The sequence below is a fragment of the Salvelinus alpinus genome, chromosome 19, assembly GCF_045679555.1.
Source record: "Salvelinus alpinus chromosome 19, SLU_Salpinus.1, whole genome shotgun sequence".
NCBI lineage: Eukaryota > Metazoa > Chordata > Actinopteri > Salmoniformes > Salmonidae > Salvelinus > Salvelinus alpinus.
Genome location: NC_092104.1, coordinates 4,806,874 through 4,825,226, shown reverse-complemented (window position 1 = coordinate 4,825,226; position 18,353 = coordinate 4,806,874). Strand labels below are relative to the sequence as shown.

The window sequence follows — 18,353 nt, the reverse complement described above, 5'->3', positions numbered from 1 at the left end:
AGTCATGGTTATAGAGGTGTAGGGTGATGGAGTCATGGTTATAGAGGTGTAGGGTGATGGAGTCATGGTTATAGAGGTGTAGGGTGATGGAGTCATGGTTATAGAGGTGTAGGGTGATGGAGTCATGGTTATAGAGGTGTAGGGTGATGGAGTCATGGTTATAGAGGTGTAGTGTGATGGAGTCATGGTTATAGAGGTGTAGGGTGATGGAGTCATGGTTATAGAGGTGTAGGGTGATGGAGTCATGGTTATAGATGTGTAGGGTGATGGAGTCATGGTTATAGAGGTGTAGGGTGATGGAGTCATGGTTATAGAGGTGTAGGGTGATGGAGTCATGGTTATAGAGGTGTAGGGTGATGGAGTCATGGTTATAGAGGTGTAGTGTGATGGAGTCATGGTTATAGAGGTGTAGGGTGATGGAGTCATGGTTATAGAGGTGTAGGGTGATGGAGTCATGGTTATAGAGGTGTAGTGTGATGGAGTCATGTTATAGAGGTGTAGGGTGATGGAGTCATGGTTATAGAGGTGTAGGGTGATGGAGTCATGTTATAGAGGTGTAGGGTGATGGAGTCATTGTTATAGATGTGTAGGGTGATGGAGTCATGGTTATAGAGGTGTAGGGTGATGGAGTCATGGTTATAGAGGTGTAGGGTGATGGAGTCATGGTTATAGAGGTGTAGGGTGATGGAGTTATGGTTATAGAGGTGTAGGGTGATGGAGTCATGGTTATAGAGGTGTAGGGTGATGGAGTCATGGTTATAGAGGTGTAGGGTGATGGAGTCATGGTTATAGAGGTGTAGGGTGATGGAGTCATGGTTATAGAGGTGTAGTGTGATGGAGTCATGTTATAGAGGTGTAGGGTGATGGAGTCATGGTTATAGAGGTGTAGGGTGATGGAGTCATGGTTATAGAGGTGTAGGGTGATGGAGTCATGGTTATAGAGGTGTAGGGTGATGGAGTCATGGTTATAGAGGTGTAGGGTGATGGAGTCATGGTTATAGAGGTGTAGGGTGATGGAGTCATGTTATAGAGGTGTAGGGTGATGGAGTCATGGTTATAGATGTATATGGTGATGGAGTCATGGTTATAGAGGTGTAGGGTGATGGAGTCATGGTTATAGAGGTGTAGGGTGATGGAGTCATGGTTATAGATGTGTAGGGTGATGGAGTCATGGTTATAGAGGTGTAGTTTGGCAGGTAGCCTCGGGGTAAAAAGCTTTGGGCCAGTAACCGAAAGGTCGCTGTTTTAAATCCCTGTGGTGCAAATCCCCGAGCCGATTAGGTGAAACATCTGTCCGTGTCCTTGAGCAAGGCACTTAACCCTAATTGCTCTTGTAAATTGTTCTGGATAAGAGCATCTGATACATAGGAATATAATAGGTTCTTATGAGTTAGCCCTAATCTTATATTGTCAGTGCAATCCCTCCGTTTAACCCATACCCTTACCCTGATAACCATAACCCATACCCTTACCCTAATAACCATAACCATAACCCATACCCTTACCCTGATAACCATAACCCATACCCTTACCCTAATAACCATAACCATAACCCATACCCTTACCCTGATAACCATAACCCATACCCTTACCCTATTAACCATAACCCATACCCTTACCCTATTAACCATAACCCATACCCTTACCCTATTAACCATAACCCAAACCCTTACCCTGATAACCATAACCCATACCCTTACCCTAATAACCATAACCCATACCCTTACCCTAATAACCATAACCCATACCTAATATTTTACCGTACCTTATTAACCATTTCAACTTCAATGGGGTAGAGACTTCCCAAGGATACAAGATAGAACGGAACAATCTTTCATGGGCTAGCTAATCTAAAATAATTTTTTTAATTTTCAAAGTAGCCCGGTGTTCACTGCTAAGACATCTTGCAGGGTGGGATAAGGAGAGGGCACTCACACACAAGGCGGAGCCACATGATGCTCGGAGTGACTGCTGGCGGAGCCACATAATGCCCGAAGTGACTGCGGGCAGAGCTATATAATGCTCAGAGTGACTGCGGTCGCTCTCTCTCACACACACGCAAGTGGAGAGAGTAGGTTAACTTCTGAATGATTGAATGAAGTGGTCGAATAATACGTGACCAAAAATCTCAAGACCAACCGATTTGTAAATATGTAAACGGCCAGGGACTACACCTTGAAGAATATTATTGAATGGAAAACAATGGAATTCCCGATCACAAACAGGAAGAAACTGTGTTTTTACGCGCTGCTGTGGTCACTTGTTAGCCGCCTGACACTGGGAGGTAAGGTATCTGAAAGTTGGGACTTACTCGCGGGCGAGATTGATCGCTATTTATTTTAAGTAGCCTGTTGTATGTTTATGTTTGTTTGTGTGTCTATGCTTTTGATACTGTAATTCATTCATTTGGGTCTTAGCAAACGTTATTACGCACACCCGTTTCTCCCTGTGTATCGGGGAAATAACTGCCTTCGCTGCTTAACCTATAGTACAACGTTAGAACAAGCTAATTTCCTGCATAATCTACACAATACCATATGGTCCGTCTAGCCGTCTCTATTTAGAACAACAAAAAGTAAGCAAAAATGCCCCTAGTCATCAAGCTAGGTAAGAGATCATTTAAAAATATAAATATTTGTATTTATTTAACTAGGCAAATTATTTAAAATGTTTAAGTGATTGATAAGACTCAACTATATAAAAAATAATTCAATTATCAATATTGTGTTGCACCTTTAACCAATAGCCTAACAAATCTAACAACAAAAATCAAGTACAAAGACTTTGATTGTCTTTATTTAAGACATCCTCTATATCAAATGTCAGCCAGACCCCCCCCCCCCCCCTCAGCCAGACCCCCCCCCCCCCACCTGCAAGCCCGATTCCCACCAGTCTAGTCAATACCTCAACTCTCTCCCCAAAAATGTTTTTACCCACTATTTATTTATTTATTCAAGTTTAAATAATAAACATACAAACTACACATATATACATGAACACACAGAAACACTACATCCTCCATATAATTCATCTCATACTGTAGAGCTCTTTTTACTTACACACAATATAGCTGGGTCAAAACTATAGTATATGTAAATATGTCCCCTTTTGTGTTTTACACCCTCCAGCAGAGGAAGTACATTTCTGAGTGCATAATATTCTGTTTCACTGGCATATAGAACGTTCTATGGATGGTCTCAAACGACAGTCATTTATGTCTGAGATGATATGAACATGACTGGGCATTCTAACACATCTGTATCCAGTGGCTATTTTAGCATGTACATCTTGGTATATAAAAAATATAGCTGATATGACTGACTTGCTTAAACTAATGTGGTTTCTACAGACAGTTGAGATGTACAAACTTTGGCATAAAGGGGACGACAAGCGGATAAGAGGCAATCCGTAATTTCGAGACATTAATGAGCGAGAGACGACGGACGTAGTCAATAACTATTTGTTCAGCACTTTTGAAATGTACAGCGACAGAATTCAGAACATGGGCCGTTTTTACAGTGTACTCCCTGTACACCAAGTCAGAACCGTAGGATAAATAAAGGGAGCATAACAGTCAACGAAAGCTCTTACAATATTCTATGATTACATTTCTCTAAAACAGGTTATAGGCTATATGTGCACCACCAAGTTAGAACAATATGTGAACTTAAGAGGTGAAAATAGACCAAGTCATTAGGGTGAGGCACATTGAACGCCGTTTGGGTCTTTGCGTGTCAAAAAAGATACACGTCATATAACACTATTTGACGCCTTAAATCAGCTTTTAATTTGACACGTCAAATGACACAATTCTATTATAGAATGATGTGTGATGAATTTGCACGTGCAAGCCAAGCGCCACCACTACTATCAGTAGCACTGTCAAAGCTGTACAAAACAAGTCTGCAAACAAGCACACACCGGGCCACGAACGATGTGTTTACAATACCACGTTGGTGAAAATAGACCAAATTATTAGGGTGAGGCACATGGGCTACTAACAGCTTACTACAGAACACACACTTAGTAATACGTTCTTAGCTACAGTATAGATATCTCCCTTGCATATTACATAATTTATGCAGCAGCATACAAGACATTTTTGGACTCACCTTGTGAAGGTGATGCGGCGGTCCTTTGTGGGCAAATTTTGTCATCAAACTTTGACATCAAAGTCTGGCATTCTCTGGATTTATGGTGGGAACTCTGGGGGTGGGAAAAAACCCCACATCCACTCCATTGAATAGCAGGCTAACGTTAGTGATTACTCTGCAATGCTTGCACTTAGCCACTGATTCCTTCCAAAACGACTCATTGTTGAATTTGCTATTTCCAACTTGTTGTGTAATCTTTATGTCCAATGGACGATGAGCACCGATATGTTTTATCTGGAATTTCTCTTCTTAATTTCTCTTCATATGATCAAAGGATTAAAACGTATTTGCCAGTAGATTGTCGACTTGATTCATGATGATGACTGCTAGCTTGCTAGCGAAGACTTTGAATGTAAGATGTTGACATGATCAGCCCAATCAACGCTACTGTACATATAACGTCATTTGAAGTCATTTTATCTGTGGCCAATGACCTTGAGTCTTCGTGGAAGGGCACTTGTAATATAACGCTATGGCAGGACCCAAAGGGCTGACATTTTGGACGTCTACCTTTACTAAGGACATAAACTTGGCGATGACGTAGTGTCCCCACGAGTGACAGAACACTGAGCCAATCACGGCGCAATGCTCCTATTTTCTGCCCGCCCTACCACCACAGAGAGCACTAAGCTAGGCTGTAACACCTACATTTTGGAACGGCTTTACTCAAGAAAACAAAGAAAGAGACCTTGTGAGTATGCAGCATTATTAACTGAATTATATATATTTTTTAAATTACATTGTTTGCAAACTGAAATGTGACACATATTAATGCCAAAATAACATGCAAAACAGGCAACCCCCCGCAATTTTTTTTATATATATGTATATATATATATTTATATATTTTTTTGTTGCTAAAAATGTGAGGCTCAAAACAGGTGGGTCTCTGCCCCTGAATGACGGATCGCCACTGTCTGTATCCGTTCATCATCATCAATAGCTTCTACCAGGTCTTCCTCACATTTGTGTTTTACATGTTTTGTGTCATCGGGAAAAGTCTCTATCAACCCTTGATACAGTTTAGAAATCAACTTTTGGAGGTTTGTCAGACTGCCTTAAAATAGCATCTGGCTTGTCCAGTGTTTGCTGCACAGAGAGAATAAAGTGTTGTATCTGAAAAAAGAATTCCACCTCACCTCCGTCACAGACTGGTCTTCCCTGGCTGCCTGACCCTGCTGACACCCCTGTCACCATCTAAACCTCGTAAGATGAGGCATGACAAAGAATTATCTTGGTGTACATTTACACATTATAGTATCAATGGTTCAATAATTGAAATTATTGAAATTAATTATTAATTATTAATTATTCCCAGATCCCAGACTGTAGATTTAAACTACTGTCCTGTGGCTACTGTAGGTCTACCCATCAATTCAAGAAGGAACTTTGTAACATTCATTGGTATTGTTAATATACTGCAAGATTCCCCTGAGCTCCATAGACTGGTCTTCCCTGGCTGTCTGACCCTGCTGGGACCCCTGTCACCATCTAATCCTGCTAAGACATGATGAGCATAGTGTTGTGTACTGACTGGGCACCATGACAGTGAAGCCTGTAGAGCTGTTTATTTTACTGTGTCAGTGTTAAAAGTAGGGAATTAGATAGGGACACTGACAAATCAATAACATTACATTGCTATACTGACTTATAAAGAATACCTACTTTTGGCAAGCTCTCTCTCTAACGGTACATCAACTGGCAAAAGCTATCGAATTAATTTACTTCTGTTGAAATGGGACAAAAAGGCTAGATAACATTTCCATACAAAGAGCTGTTAGATAGTGGTATGAAGCGGCTAGTATTACTGTCTGACAGATAACTAGAGGCTAGAGCTGAACTGACTGTGGTAGCTACTAGCTAGCCTAGCTTATTCATTCACCTCAGTCAAGAGGGGATGGAACATTAGCTAACGCTACATGTCAGTTACACTACTAGCTCAGCACTGGGAATAAACGCTAGTTTAGTATTTGTTTCTGTTATGTTAAACAGCAGTTACCTTACCAGCTACATCAGTTAACTAAAAAGTAGCCAGTTTCTGCTGTGCTTGCTTTTAAAACTCGGAGAAAGAGCATAACACACAGCCTGTCCGCCCCGCTCTGTGGTGTCCGCAGGGTCCTAAATCCAGCCGTCTGAAACCTCCAAATAGCCTACCCGACCACTCGAAGGCGTCCACATGGTCCTAAAGCACGCCGTTGACATCATTTGGTATAACAATGCAATTATAGATCTGGGGGGATTGGGTCAAAATGCAATTTCAGAATGTGGGGGGTCCCCAGTGAAAGTTGTGCCCCTGGTTTTGATATTGTTATGTTAGTCATTGATAGTCAGTCACTAAATTAGCCCACGTCACCTAACATTTGGTAAATTACTCTAGTGGCCAGCTATCTAAACGTAGTAATCATGGTCGAATTTACCGGCCGGGGGTCCCCATTAATTTTGTGAGTCAGTCACACTCAGATATCATATTAAAAACTGCAAACATTTCTCTTCACCGTATGGCAAAATGTGTAGAATTGGGCAGGATGCACATGTGGTTATGCATGTGGTTATGCATGTGGTTATGCATGTGGGTATGCGTGTGGGTATGCGTGTGGGTATGCGTGTGGGTATGCCTGTGGTTATGTGTGTGGGTATGCGTGTGGGTATGCCTGTGGTTATGCGTGTGGGTATGCGTGTGGGTATGCCTGTGGGTATGCCTGTGGGTATGCGTGTGGGTATGCGTGTGGGTATGCCTGTGGTTATGCGTGTGGGTATGCGTGTGGGTATGCCTGTGGTTATGCGTGTGGGTATGCGTGTGGGTATGCGTGTGGGTATGCGTGTGGGTATGCCTGTGGTTATGCGTGTGGGTATGCCTGTGGTTATGCGTGTGGGTATGCGTGTGGGTATGCGTGTGGGTATGCGTGTGGGTATGCCTGTGGGTATGCGTGTGGGTATGCCTGTGGTTATGCGTGTGGTTATGCGTGTGGGGATGCCTGTGGGTATGCGTGTGGGTATGCCTGTGGTTATGCGTGTGGGTATGCCTGTGGGTATGCGTGTGGGTATGCCTGTGGTTATGCGTGTGGGTATGCCTGTGGTTATGCGTGTGGGTATGCGTGTGGGTATGCCTGTGGGTATGCGTGTGGGTATGCCTGTGGGTATGCGTGTGGGTATGCCTGTGGGTATGCGTGTGGGTATGCGTGTGGGTATGCCTGTGGTTATGCGTGTGGGTATGCCTGTGGTTATGCGTGTGGGTATGCATGTGGGTATGCGTGTGGGTATGTGTGTGGTTATGCGTGTGGGTATGCCTGTGGGTATGCGTGTGGGTATGCGTGTGGGTATGCGTGTGGTTATGCGTGTGGGTATGCCTGTGGGTATGCGTGTGGGTATGCATGTGGGTATGCGTGTGGGTATGCGTGTGGGTATGCGTGTGGGTATGCCTGTGGGTAGTCAAAGGTGCTCATCCCTGTTCTAACTATAATATAGGGTGGGGGGGTCCTAAATGGAACCCTATTCTGTATATACTCACTGTTGACTATAGGGTTCTACGGGTCCTCGTCTAAAGGTGTGTAGCCCTACTACAGTACGTATAGAACATGCTACCCTGAGGGACATACACCCTGGTCCAATTGGAATTGAGGACTTATGATTACACACACCCTGGTCCAATTGGAATTGAGGACCTATGATTACACACACCCTGGTCCAATTGGAATTGAGGACCTATGATTACATACACCCTGGTCCAATTGGAATTGAGGACCTATGATTACACACACCCTGGTCCAATTGGAATTGAGGACCTATGATTACATACACCCTGGTCCAATTGGAATTGAGGACCTATGATTACACACACCCTGGTCCAATTGGAATTGAGGACCTATGATTACATACACCCTGGTCCAATTGGAATTGAGGACCTATGATTACACACACCCTGGTCCAATTGGAATTGAGGACCTATGATTACACACACCCTGGTCCAATTGGAATTGAGGACCTATGATTACACACACCCTGGTCCAATTGGAATTGAGGACCCGAAAAGTAATTAGTGACATCATTCATTTCATATGATTACACATACCCTAATATCCTACTATGTAAAATGTATTAAAGCAAACATTTACTATGCTGTGTGTAATTGATTTAGTAAATGGAATGAAAATCATCTATATAATAACGTCTTTATTTACAGTTTAATGACAGATGGGATCTGGGGTATAATTGTTATGAATGAGTACATTATCATGAGTCAAAAATCATTAGCATCATTTAAGTACATAATGGGCAAAAATGACAGGGGTTTATTTATTTTTTTAGATCTAGCTGCCTATTGCACAGTCTGGTTCATCATGTTCAGAATGGATCGTTCCAGCTAGATCATATCCCCTGTCAAGGGTATGTGTACAAAACAAAAAAAATGGACAAACAACCCCAGAAATGAACATTCCATGATCGTCTTGAGATGGACTCCTGTCTTCAAGGAGTCAAGTGTTTGTTTGTAGATCAGACAGTCAGGGCCAGTTTCCCAGACATAGAGTGATGGTTGGACATAAAGTGCAAAAATGCTAATATAGGTACCATTGACTTGCATTGGATTTGTGCCACAAGTGCTAAAAGGTTAGCGTCTGAAACAATGGGCAGGTAGACAAAATCAAAGCATGGATTGCTGTCATACCTTGTTTATTGGATAAGGAAACCAAAATGTAATTTTGTAGTTTGGGTGAACTATCTCTATACTCCTGGACAAACAAGCCAGTTATTATGATAGTCATTAGATTAGGTAAAAATGGGCCTCCCGACTGCCACAGTGGTCTAAGACAATGCATCGCAGTGCTAGCTGTGCCACTAGAGATTCTGGGTTTGAGTCCAGGCTCTGTCGTAGCCGGCCGTGACCTGGTGAGACCCATGGGGCGGCGCACAATTGGCCAAGCGTTGTCCGGGTTTCGGGAGGGTTTGGCCAGCAGGGATGTCCTTGTCCCATTGCGCACTAGCGACTCCTGTGGCGGGCCGGGCACAGTGCACGCTGACACCACCGCCTGGTGTAACAGTGTTTCCTCCGACACATTGGTGCGGATGGCTTCCGGGTTAAGTGGGCATTGTGTCAAGAAGCAGTGCGGCTTGGTCGGGTCGTGTTTCGGAGGACGCGCGGCTCTCGACCTTAACCTCTCCCAAGTCCGTACGGGAGTCGCAGCGATGAGACAAGACTGTAAACTACCAATTGGATGCCACGAAATTGGGGAGAAAAAAAGGGGTAAAAATAAATAAAAGATCAGGTAATGAACATGAATAGGAAAAATGGAAGAAACACAGGCTCTTTAGGTCTATTATTACATCTAAAAACCCTTGTATTAGAGGGTGCTGGGCTGCTGGCTTCTGTTTCTGATGAGATACACTGTGACATCCCGCTTAGCTTTTAGATAAAAACATGGTTTTCAGGTTCAAGAATTTGTGAAGAAGAAATAACTAGTCGTGTCAACTCTCGGCCAACCTCGACCCCAGGCTATTGTCTGGTCCAACGGATGATCTCTTTGGGCATTTGTAGGCTACATGTAGGCATTTTTCTGTTCTTCAGAACCAACCACAGATCTCTTTCATTGGAAAAAGTTGTCATTGTCTACTCTCGGTAAAGACGCAGCCTGAAACGTCAGAGCCACGCCATTCGGATCAGTCCTGATCCCATGACAAGACTCTGTAGGTTTAGGAGGAGCTGTGATAATGGAAGGTCAGGAGTACACCAGAGCCACACAGGTACACGAAACACATGGCTTTTAAAATACAGTATATGGTGCCGGAGTACACACAATCCTTTGAGAGTAAAGGGAAAGGGGGGGATACCTTGTCAGTTGTACAACTGAATGCCTTCAACTGAAATGTGTCTTCCGCATTTAACCCAACCCCTCTTAATCAGAGAGGTGCGGGGGGGGGGGCGCCTTAAATCGACATCCACGGCGCCCAGGGAGCCGTGGGTTAATATCCTTGTTCAGGGGCAGAACGACAGATTTTTACCTTTTCAGCTCGGGGATTTGATCCAGCAACCTTTTCGGTTACTAGTCCAACGCTCTAACCACTAGGCTACCTGCTGGTTACTAGTCCAACGCTCTAACCACTAGGCTACCTGCTGGTTACTAGTCCAACGCTCTAACCACTAGGCTACCTGCCGGTTACTAGTCCAACGCTCTAACCATAAAAAAGAATGTTGCTCTTGGTTTTAACCCATTAGTGGGCAGTATAGTTGTGTAAACAAAGTTATTAGATTCATGTAATGTTTCTAAACACTCCCAGGTTAGATTGAAGTGGCCCACTTTCTTGTTACAAGCTACAGTATGGAAATGTGACTTTGCTTTGGAGAAAAAAAAGCATTTGCTAAATCCCATACCCATATAAAGTAATGAATGACAACAGTCTGTGCAATGTTAAAATGCAAATTGAGTGCACATCCTCAACCCTCTAAATAGAAGGCAAACAAGTCATCTAACTCTGTTGAGTTCAGTTTCCAGCAAATATATCCTTATGTCGTGGGTTACCAATCAAATGACTGTGAAAAACAGAATAAAGTTAATAAATGTGACCCCTTAGGCAGAATCCGACTTATGGTGGGAGAGATAATGTCATAGGCCTAGCTGGGCTGGAGGGAGCCATGTGTTTGTCCTTTTACTGTTGTTGTTGTTATATCAGGGGTGTCAAACTCATTTAGGAGGCCACATTCAGTCTTGACTAGGTCCGGAGGCCACATTCAGTCTTGACTAGGTCCGGAGGCCAAATTCAGTCTTGACTAGGTCCGGAGGCCACATTCAGTCTTGACTAGGTCCGGAGGCCACATTCAGTCTTGACTAGGTCCAGAGACAACATTCAGTCTTGACTAGGTCCGGAGACAACATTCAGTCTTGACTAGGTCCAGAGACAACATTCAGTCTTGACTAGGTCCGCAGGCCACATTCAGTCTTGACTAGGTCCAGAGACAACATTCAGTCTTGACTAGGTCCGGAGACAACATTCAGTCTTGACTAGGTCCAGAGACAACATTCAGTCTTGACTAGGTCCGGAGGCCACATTCAGTCTTGACTAGGTCCGGAGGCCACATTCAGTCTTGACTAGGTCCAGAGACAACATTCAGTCTTGACTAGGTCCGGAGACAACATTCAGTCTTGACTAGGTCCAGAGACAACATTCAGTCTTGACTAGGTCCAGAGACAACATTCAGTCTTGACCAGGTCCGCAGGCCACATTCAGTCTTGACTAGGTCCGCAGGCCAAATTCAGTCTTGACTAGGTCCGGAGACAACATTCAGTCTTGACTAGGTCCGCAGGCCAAATTCAGTCTTGACTAGGTCCGGAGACAACATTCAGTCTTGACCAGGTCCAGAGGCCAAATTCAGTCTTGACTAGGTCCGGAGACAACATTCAGTCTTGACTAGGTCCAGGGACAACATTCAGTCTTGACTAGGTCCGGAGACCACATTCAGTCTTGACTAGGTCCGGAGACAACATTCAGTCTTGACTAGGTCCGGAGACAACATTCAGTCTTGACTAGGTCCGGAGACAACATTCAGTCTTGACTAGGTCCGGAGACCACATTCAGTCTTGACTAGGTCCGGAGACCACATTCAGTCTTGACCAGGTCCGCAGGCCACATTCAGTCTTGACTAGGTCCGCAGGCCAAATTCAGTCTTGACTAGGTCCGCAGGCCACATTCAGTCTTGACTAGGTCCAGAGACAACATTCAGTCTTGACCAGGTCCAGAGACAACATTCAGTCTTGACTAGGTCCGGAGGCCACATTCAGTCTTGACTAGGTCCAGAGACAACATTCAGTCTTGACTAGGTCCGGAGACAACATTCAGTCTTGACTAGGTCCGCAGGCCAAATTCAGTCTTGACTAGGTCCGCAGGCCACATTCAGTCTTGACTAGGTCCAGAGACAACATTCAGTCTTGACCAGGTCCAGAGACAACATTCAGTCTTGACTAGGTCCGGAGGCCACATTCAGTCTTGACCAGGTCCGGAGACAACATTCAGTCTTGACTAGGTCCAGAGACAACATTCGCCTTTACCGAGGTCCGGAGGCCACATTTGGTCTTCACTCAAATCCAGAAGGCCACACTGCAAATTGAGTATAATGTATTGCCATGCTGTTAACATTTTGCTGAAAATACTGTATGTTTTATCCCATGCATTAGTAGAGAAGAATAGAAAAGCCACAAATCAAGCCTGCAATAATAACTAGATATTCTACCCACCCTTTGAGAAATGACTCAGAAATGATTAACCGGTTTTATTAATGATTTAATGGTTTTAACTTTGGACCATTTATCTAACTAACACTCCTGTGAAGAGGTTGTCCAAGGTCACAGCCTAATTTACATGGCCTGCTAGTCTAACAGGCTAATTGCTGTGTTCAATAGGACACTGTGCTACAACAGTAGTTTTGTAATGAATGAATCGATGATTTGGACAGCAGTGTGTTTGACTAAGTACACAAGCTGTGAGTTGACACATTTTTGGAACCACTGAAAGTGCATGGACAACATACATTTAGAAGTTGCCTAATCGAGCTTGGATAACCTATCGGGTCAAACAAGTTCCATTGAATAACACATTTATAAATGGCAAAAAAATACATCATAAGGAATAAGGTTTTTGCAGTGTCTGTCCTATATCAAGAAGATATAAGAAAGCTCTGGAAATATTAAAGTTTTTTTGGACACACTTTTAACACCTTAATCTTTTGTTGGCACAAAGCTACCTCCATGCTACCATTCATTTATATGTGTTTCCTTCAGACGAGTCCTGTGACACTTGTGGGGGTCGTAGAGCAAAACGGAGAACACCATCGTGTTCGTGAGAGTCTCCCCTTTCAATAGATTAGGCCAAACCATTCGGATGACCGGATGTTTTCGTGAGAAGACCGGTTTTTCAGGATGTCTCCTGGTCTGACTAACAGCGTTGTAGCTCTACCACTTTCTACTGCAGATGTGGAAGGGCGTCACAGGTGGATGATTGAGGCATTCAATTCAAAAAAAAATATATCTCTAGTTTAAACTGACAGATTTTTATGGGGATTTTAAAAAATTAAAAAAATTATTTGAATGAAGCACCGGTGCATCAATAGACTCTAGGGGGTTTACAATGTTACATAAAACCCATGTGTTATTATTATTATTTCACTGTTTCTCTTTGACCCCTTAAAGTGTGGCATTTAAGAGCACGGTTGTTGGTAGCCCAGGCAGTTCTTATTCATTGAGGTGAAAACTAAAGGTGTCTGAGTGTAAAGGTGCCTGAGTGTAAAGGTGACTGAGTGTAAAGGTGCCTGAGTGTAAAGGTGCCTGAGTGTAAAGGTGACTGAGTGTAAAGGTGCCTGAGTGTAAAGGTGCCTGAGTGTATTGGTGACTGAGTGTAAAGGTGCCTGAGTGTAAAGGTGCCTGAGTGTAAAGGTGACTGAGTGTAAAGGTGCCTGAGTGTAAAGGTGACTGAGTGTAAAGGTGCCTGAGTGTAAAGGTGCCTGAGTGTAAAGGTGCCTGAGTGTAAAGGTGCCTGAGTGTAAAGGTGACTGAGTGTAAAGGTGCCTGAGTGTAAAGGTGCCTGAGTGTAAAGGTGCCTGAGTGTAAAGGTGCCTGAGTGTAAAGGTGCCTGAGTGTAAAGGTGCCTGAGTGTAAAGGTGACTGAGTGTAAAGGTGCCTGAGTGTAAAGGTGCCTGAGTGTAAAGGTGCCTGAGTGTAAAGGTGACTGAGTGTAAAGGTGCCTGAGTGTAAAGGTGACTGAGTGTAAAGGTGCCTGAGTGTAAAGGTGACTGAGTGTAAAGGTGACTGAGTGTAAAGGTGCCTGAGTGTAAAGGTGACTGAATGTAAAGGTGCCTGAGTGTAAAGGTAAAGGTGACTGAGTGTAAAGGTGGAGGGGTGAAGAGAGGGAACTGGGGGAGGAGGGGTGAAGAGAGGGTACTGGGGGATGAGGGGTGAAGAGAGGGAACTGGGGGAGGAGGGGTGAAGAGAGGGAACTGGGGGAGGAGGGGTGACGAGAGGGAACTGGGGGGGAGGGGTGAAGAGAGGGAACTGGGGGAGGAGGGGTGACGAGAGGGAACTGGGGGAGGAGGGGTGAAGAGAGGGAACTGGGGGAGGAGGGGTGAAGAGAGGGAACTGGGGGAGGAGGGGTGACGAGAGGGCTGGGTAAAGAAAGGACTGAGAGTGTGAGAAAAGACATGTCATGACAAGACGTGTCATCTTGACGAACGACTTGGTGTGAACGGTGCTCTTGGGGAATATTAGCTACTGCATAGCCTCGTCCCAAATCATGCCAACTCCTGCCTCATACCAACTCCTGCCTCATACCAACTCCTGCCTCATGCCAACTCCTGCCTCATGCCGATGCCAGAGGAGTTGGCAAGACAGCCTTAACAGATCTGAAACTCTGGTTCTGTCACAATACTGTAACTATTTGGTTCTGTCACAATACTGTAACTATCAGGTTCTGTCACAATACTGTAACTATCTGGTTCTGTCACAATACTGTAACTATCTGGTTCTGTCACAATACTGTAACTATCAGTTTCCGGTTCTGTCACAATACTGTAACTATCAGGTTCTGTCACAATACTGTAACTATCAGTTTCCGGGTTCTGTCACAATACTGTAACTATCAGGTTCTGTCACAATACTGTAACTATGAGTTTCCGGTTCTGTCACAATACTGTAACTATCAGGTTCTGTCACAATACTGTAACTATCTGGTTCTGTCACAATACTGTAACTATCAGGTTCTGTCACAATACTGTAACCTTTTGGTTCTGTCACAATACTGTAACTATCTGGTTTCCGGTTCTATCACAATACTGTAACTATCAGGTTCTGTCACAATACTGTAACTATCAGGTTCTTCTGTCACAATACTGTAACTATCAGGTTCTGTCACAATACTGTAACTATCAGGTTCCGGTTCTGTCACAATACTGTAACTATCAGGTTCTGTCACAATACTGTAACTATCAGTTTCTGGTTCTGTCACAATACTGTAACTATCAGGTTCTGTCACAATACTGTAACTATCTGGTTCTGTCACAATACTGTAACTATCAGGTTCAGTCACAATACTGTAACTATCAGGTTCTGTCACAATACTGTAACTATCTGGTTCCGGTTCTATCACAATACTGTAACTATCAGGTTCTGTCACAATACTGTAACTATCAGGTTCTGTCACAATACTGTAACTATGAGTTTCCGGTTCTGTCACAATACTGTAACTATCAGGTTCTGTCACAATACTGTAACTATCTGGTTCTGTCACAATACTGTAACTATCTGGTTCTGTCACAATACTGTAACTATCAGGTTCTGTCACAATACTGTAACTATGAGTTTCCGGTTCTGTCACAATACTGTAACTATCAGGTTCTGTCACAATACTGTAACTATCTGGTTCTGTCACAATACTGTAACTATCAGTTTCCGGGTTCTGTCACAATACTGTAACTATCAGGTTCTGTCACAATACTGTAACTATGAGTTTCCGGTTCTGTCACAATACTGTAACTATCAGGTTCTGTCACAATACTGTAACTATCTGGTTCTGTCACAATACTGTAACTATCAGGTTCTGTCACAATACTGTAACCTTTTGGTTCTGTCACAATACTGTAACTATCTGGTTTCCGGTTCTATCACAATACTGTAACTATCAGGTTCTGTCACAATACTGTAACTATCAGGTTCTGTCACAATACTGTAACTATCAGGTTCTGTCACAATACTGTAACTATCAGGTTCCGGTTCTGTCACAATACTGTAACTATCAGGTTCTGTCACAATACTGTAACTATCAGTTTCCGGTTCTGTCACAATACTGTAACTATCAGGTTCTGTCACAATACTGTAACTATCTGGTTCTGTCACAATACTGTAACTATCAGGTTCAGTCACAATACTGTAACTATCTGGTTCCGGTTCTATCACAATACTGTAACTATCAGGTTCTGTCACAATACTGTAACTATCAGGTTCTGTCACAATACTGTAACTATGAGTTTCCGGTTCTGTCACAATACTGTAACTATCAGGTTCTGTCACAATACTGTAACTATCAGGTTCTGTCACAATACTGTAACTATGAGTTTCCGGTTCTGTCACAATACTGTAACTATCAGGTTCTGTCACAATACTGTAACTATCTGGTTCTGTCACAATACTGTAACTATCAGGTTCTGTCACAATACTGTAACTATCAGGTTCTGTCACAATACTGTAACTATCAGGTTCTGTCACAATACTGTAACTATCAGGTTCTGTCACAATACTGTAACTATCAGGTTCCGGTTCTGTCACAATACTGTAACTATCTGGTTCTGTCACAATACTGTAACTATCAGGTTCTGTCACAATACTGTAACTATCAGGTTCTGTCACAATACTGTAACTATCAGGTTCTGTCACAATACTGTAACTATCAGGTTCCGGTTCTGTCACAATACTGTAACTATCAGGTTCTGTCAAAATACTTTAACTATCAGGTTCTGTCACAATACTGTAACTATCAGGTTCTGTCACAATACTGTAACTATCTGGTTCTGTCACAATACTGTAACTATCAGGTTCTGTCACAATACTGTAACCTTTTGGTTCTGTCACAATACTGTAACTATGAGTTTCCGGTTCTGTCACAATACTGTAACTATCAGGTTCTGTCACAATACTGTAACTATCAGGTTCTGTCACAATACTGTAACTATCTGGTTCTGTCACAATACTGTAACTATTTGGTTCTGTCACAATACTGTAACTATCAGGTTCTGTCACAATACTGTAACTATGAGTTTCCGGTTCTGTCACAATACTGTAACTATCAGGTTCTGTCACAATACTGTAACTATCTGGTTCTGTCACAATACTGTAACTATCAGGTTCTTTCACAATACTGTAACTATCTGGTTCCGGTTCTATCACAATACTGTAACTATCAGGTTCTGTCACAATACTGTAACTATCAGGTTCCGGTTCTGTCACAATACTGTAACTATCAGGTTCTGTCACAATACTGTAACTATCAGGTTCTATCACAATACTGTAACTATCAGGTTCTGTCACAATACTGTAACTATCTGGTTCTGTCACAATACTGTAACTATCAGGTTCTGTCACAATACTGTAACTATCTGGTTCTGTCACAATACTGTAACTATCAGGTTCTGTCACAATACTGTAACCTTTTGGTTCTGTCACAATACTGTAACTATCTGGTTTCCGGTTCTATCACAATACTGTAACTATCAGGTTCTGTCACAATACTGTAACTATCAGGTTCTGTCACAATACTGTAACTATCAGGTTCTGTCAAAATACTTTAACTATCAGGTTCTGTCACAATACTGTAACTATCAGGTTCTGTCACAATACTGTAACTATCAGTTTCCGGTTCTGTCACAATACTGTAACTATCAGGTTCTGTCACAATACTGTAACTATCAGGTTCTGTCACAATACTGTAACTATCAGTTTCCGGTTCTGTCACAATACTGTAACTATCAGGTTCTGTCACAATACTGTAACTATCTGGTTCTGTCACAATACTGTAACTATCAGGTTCTGTCACAATACTGTAACTATCAGGTTCTGTCACAATACTGTAACTATCAGGTTCCGGTTCTGTCACAATACTGTAACTATCTGGTTCTGTCACAATACTGTAACTATCAGTTTCCGGGTTCTGTCACAATACTGTAACTATCAGGTTCTGTCACAATACTGTAACTATGAGTTTCCGGTTCTGTCACAATACTGTAACTATCAGGTTCTGTCACAATACTGTAACTATCTGGTTCTGTCACAATACTGTAACTATCAGGTTCTGTCACAATACTGTAACTACCAGGTTCCGGTTTTGTCACAATACTGTAACTATCAGGTTCTGTCACAATACTGTAACTATTTGGTTCTGTCACAATACTGTAACTATCTGGTTCCGGTTCTATCACAATACTGTAACTATCAGGTTCTGTCACAATACTGTAACTACCAGGTTCCGGTTTTGTCACAATACTGTAACTATCAGGTTCTGTCACAATACTGTAACTATCTGGTTCTGTCACAATACTGTAACTATCAGGTTCTGTCACAATACTGCAACTATCACAATACTGTAACTATCAGGTTCTATCACAATACTGTAACTATCAGGTTCTATCACAATACTGTAACTATCAGGTTCTATCACAATACTGTAACTATCAGG

General features: G+C 42.8%; 1 protein-coding gene across 1 annotated transcript in view; it reads left to right on the top strand.

The window, feature by feature from the left end:
- The first annotated feature begins 6,717 nt into the window (after positions 1-6,717).
- Positions 6,718-18,353, top strand: part of cspg4ba (chondroitin sulfate proteoglycan 4ba) — a 69,208-nt gene continuing 57,572 nt past the window's right edge. Inside the window, exon 1 of the mRNA XM_071354260.1 lies at positions 6,718-7,567. Within this exon, the coding sequence (XP_071210361.1) occupies positions 6,718-7,567 (850 nt within the window). The remainder of the gene's footprint in view (positions 7,568-18,353) is intronic.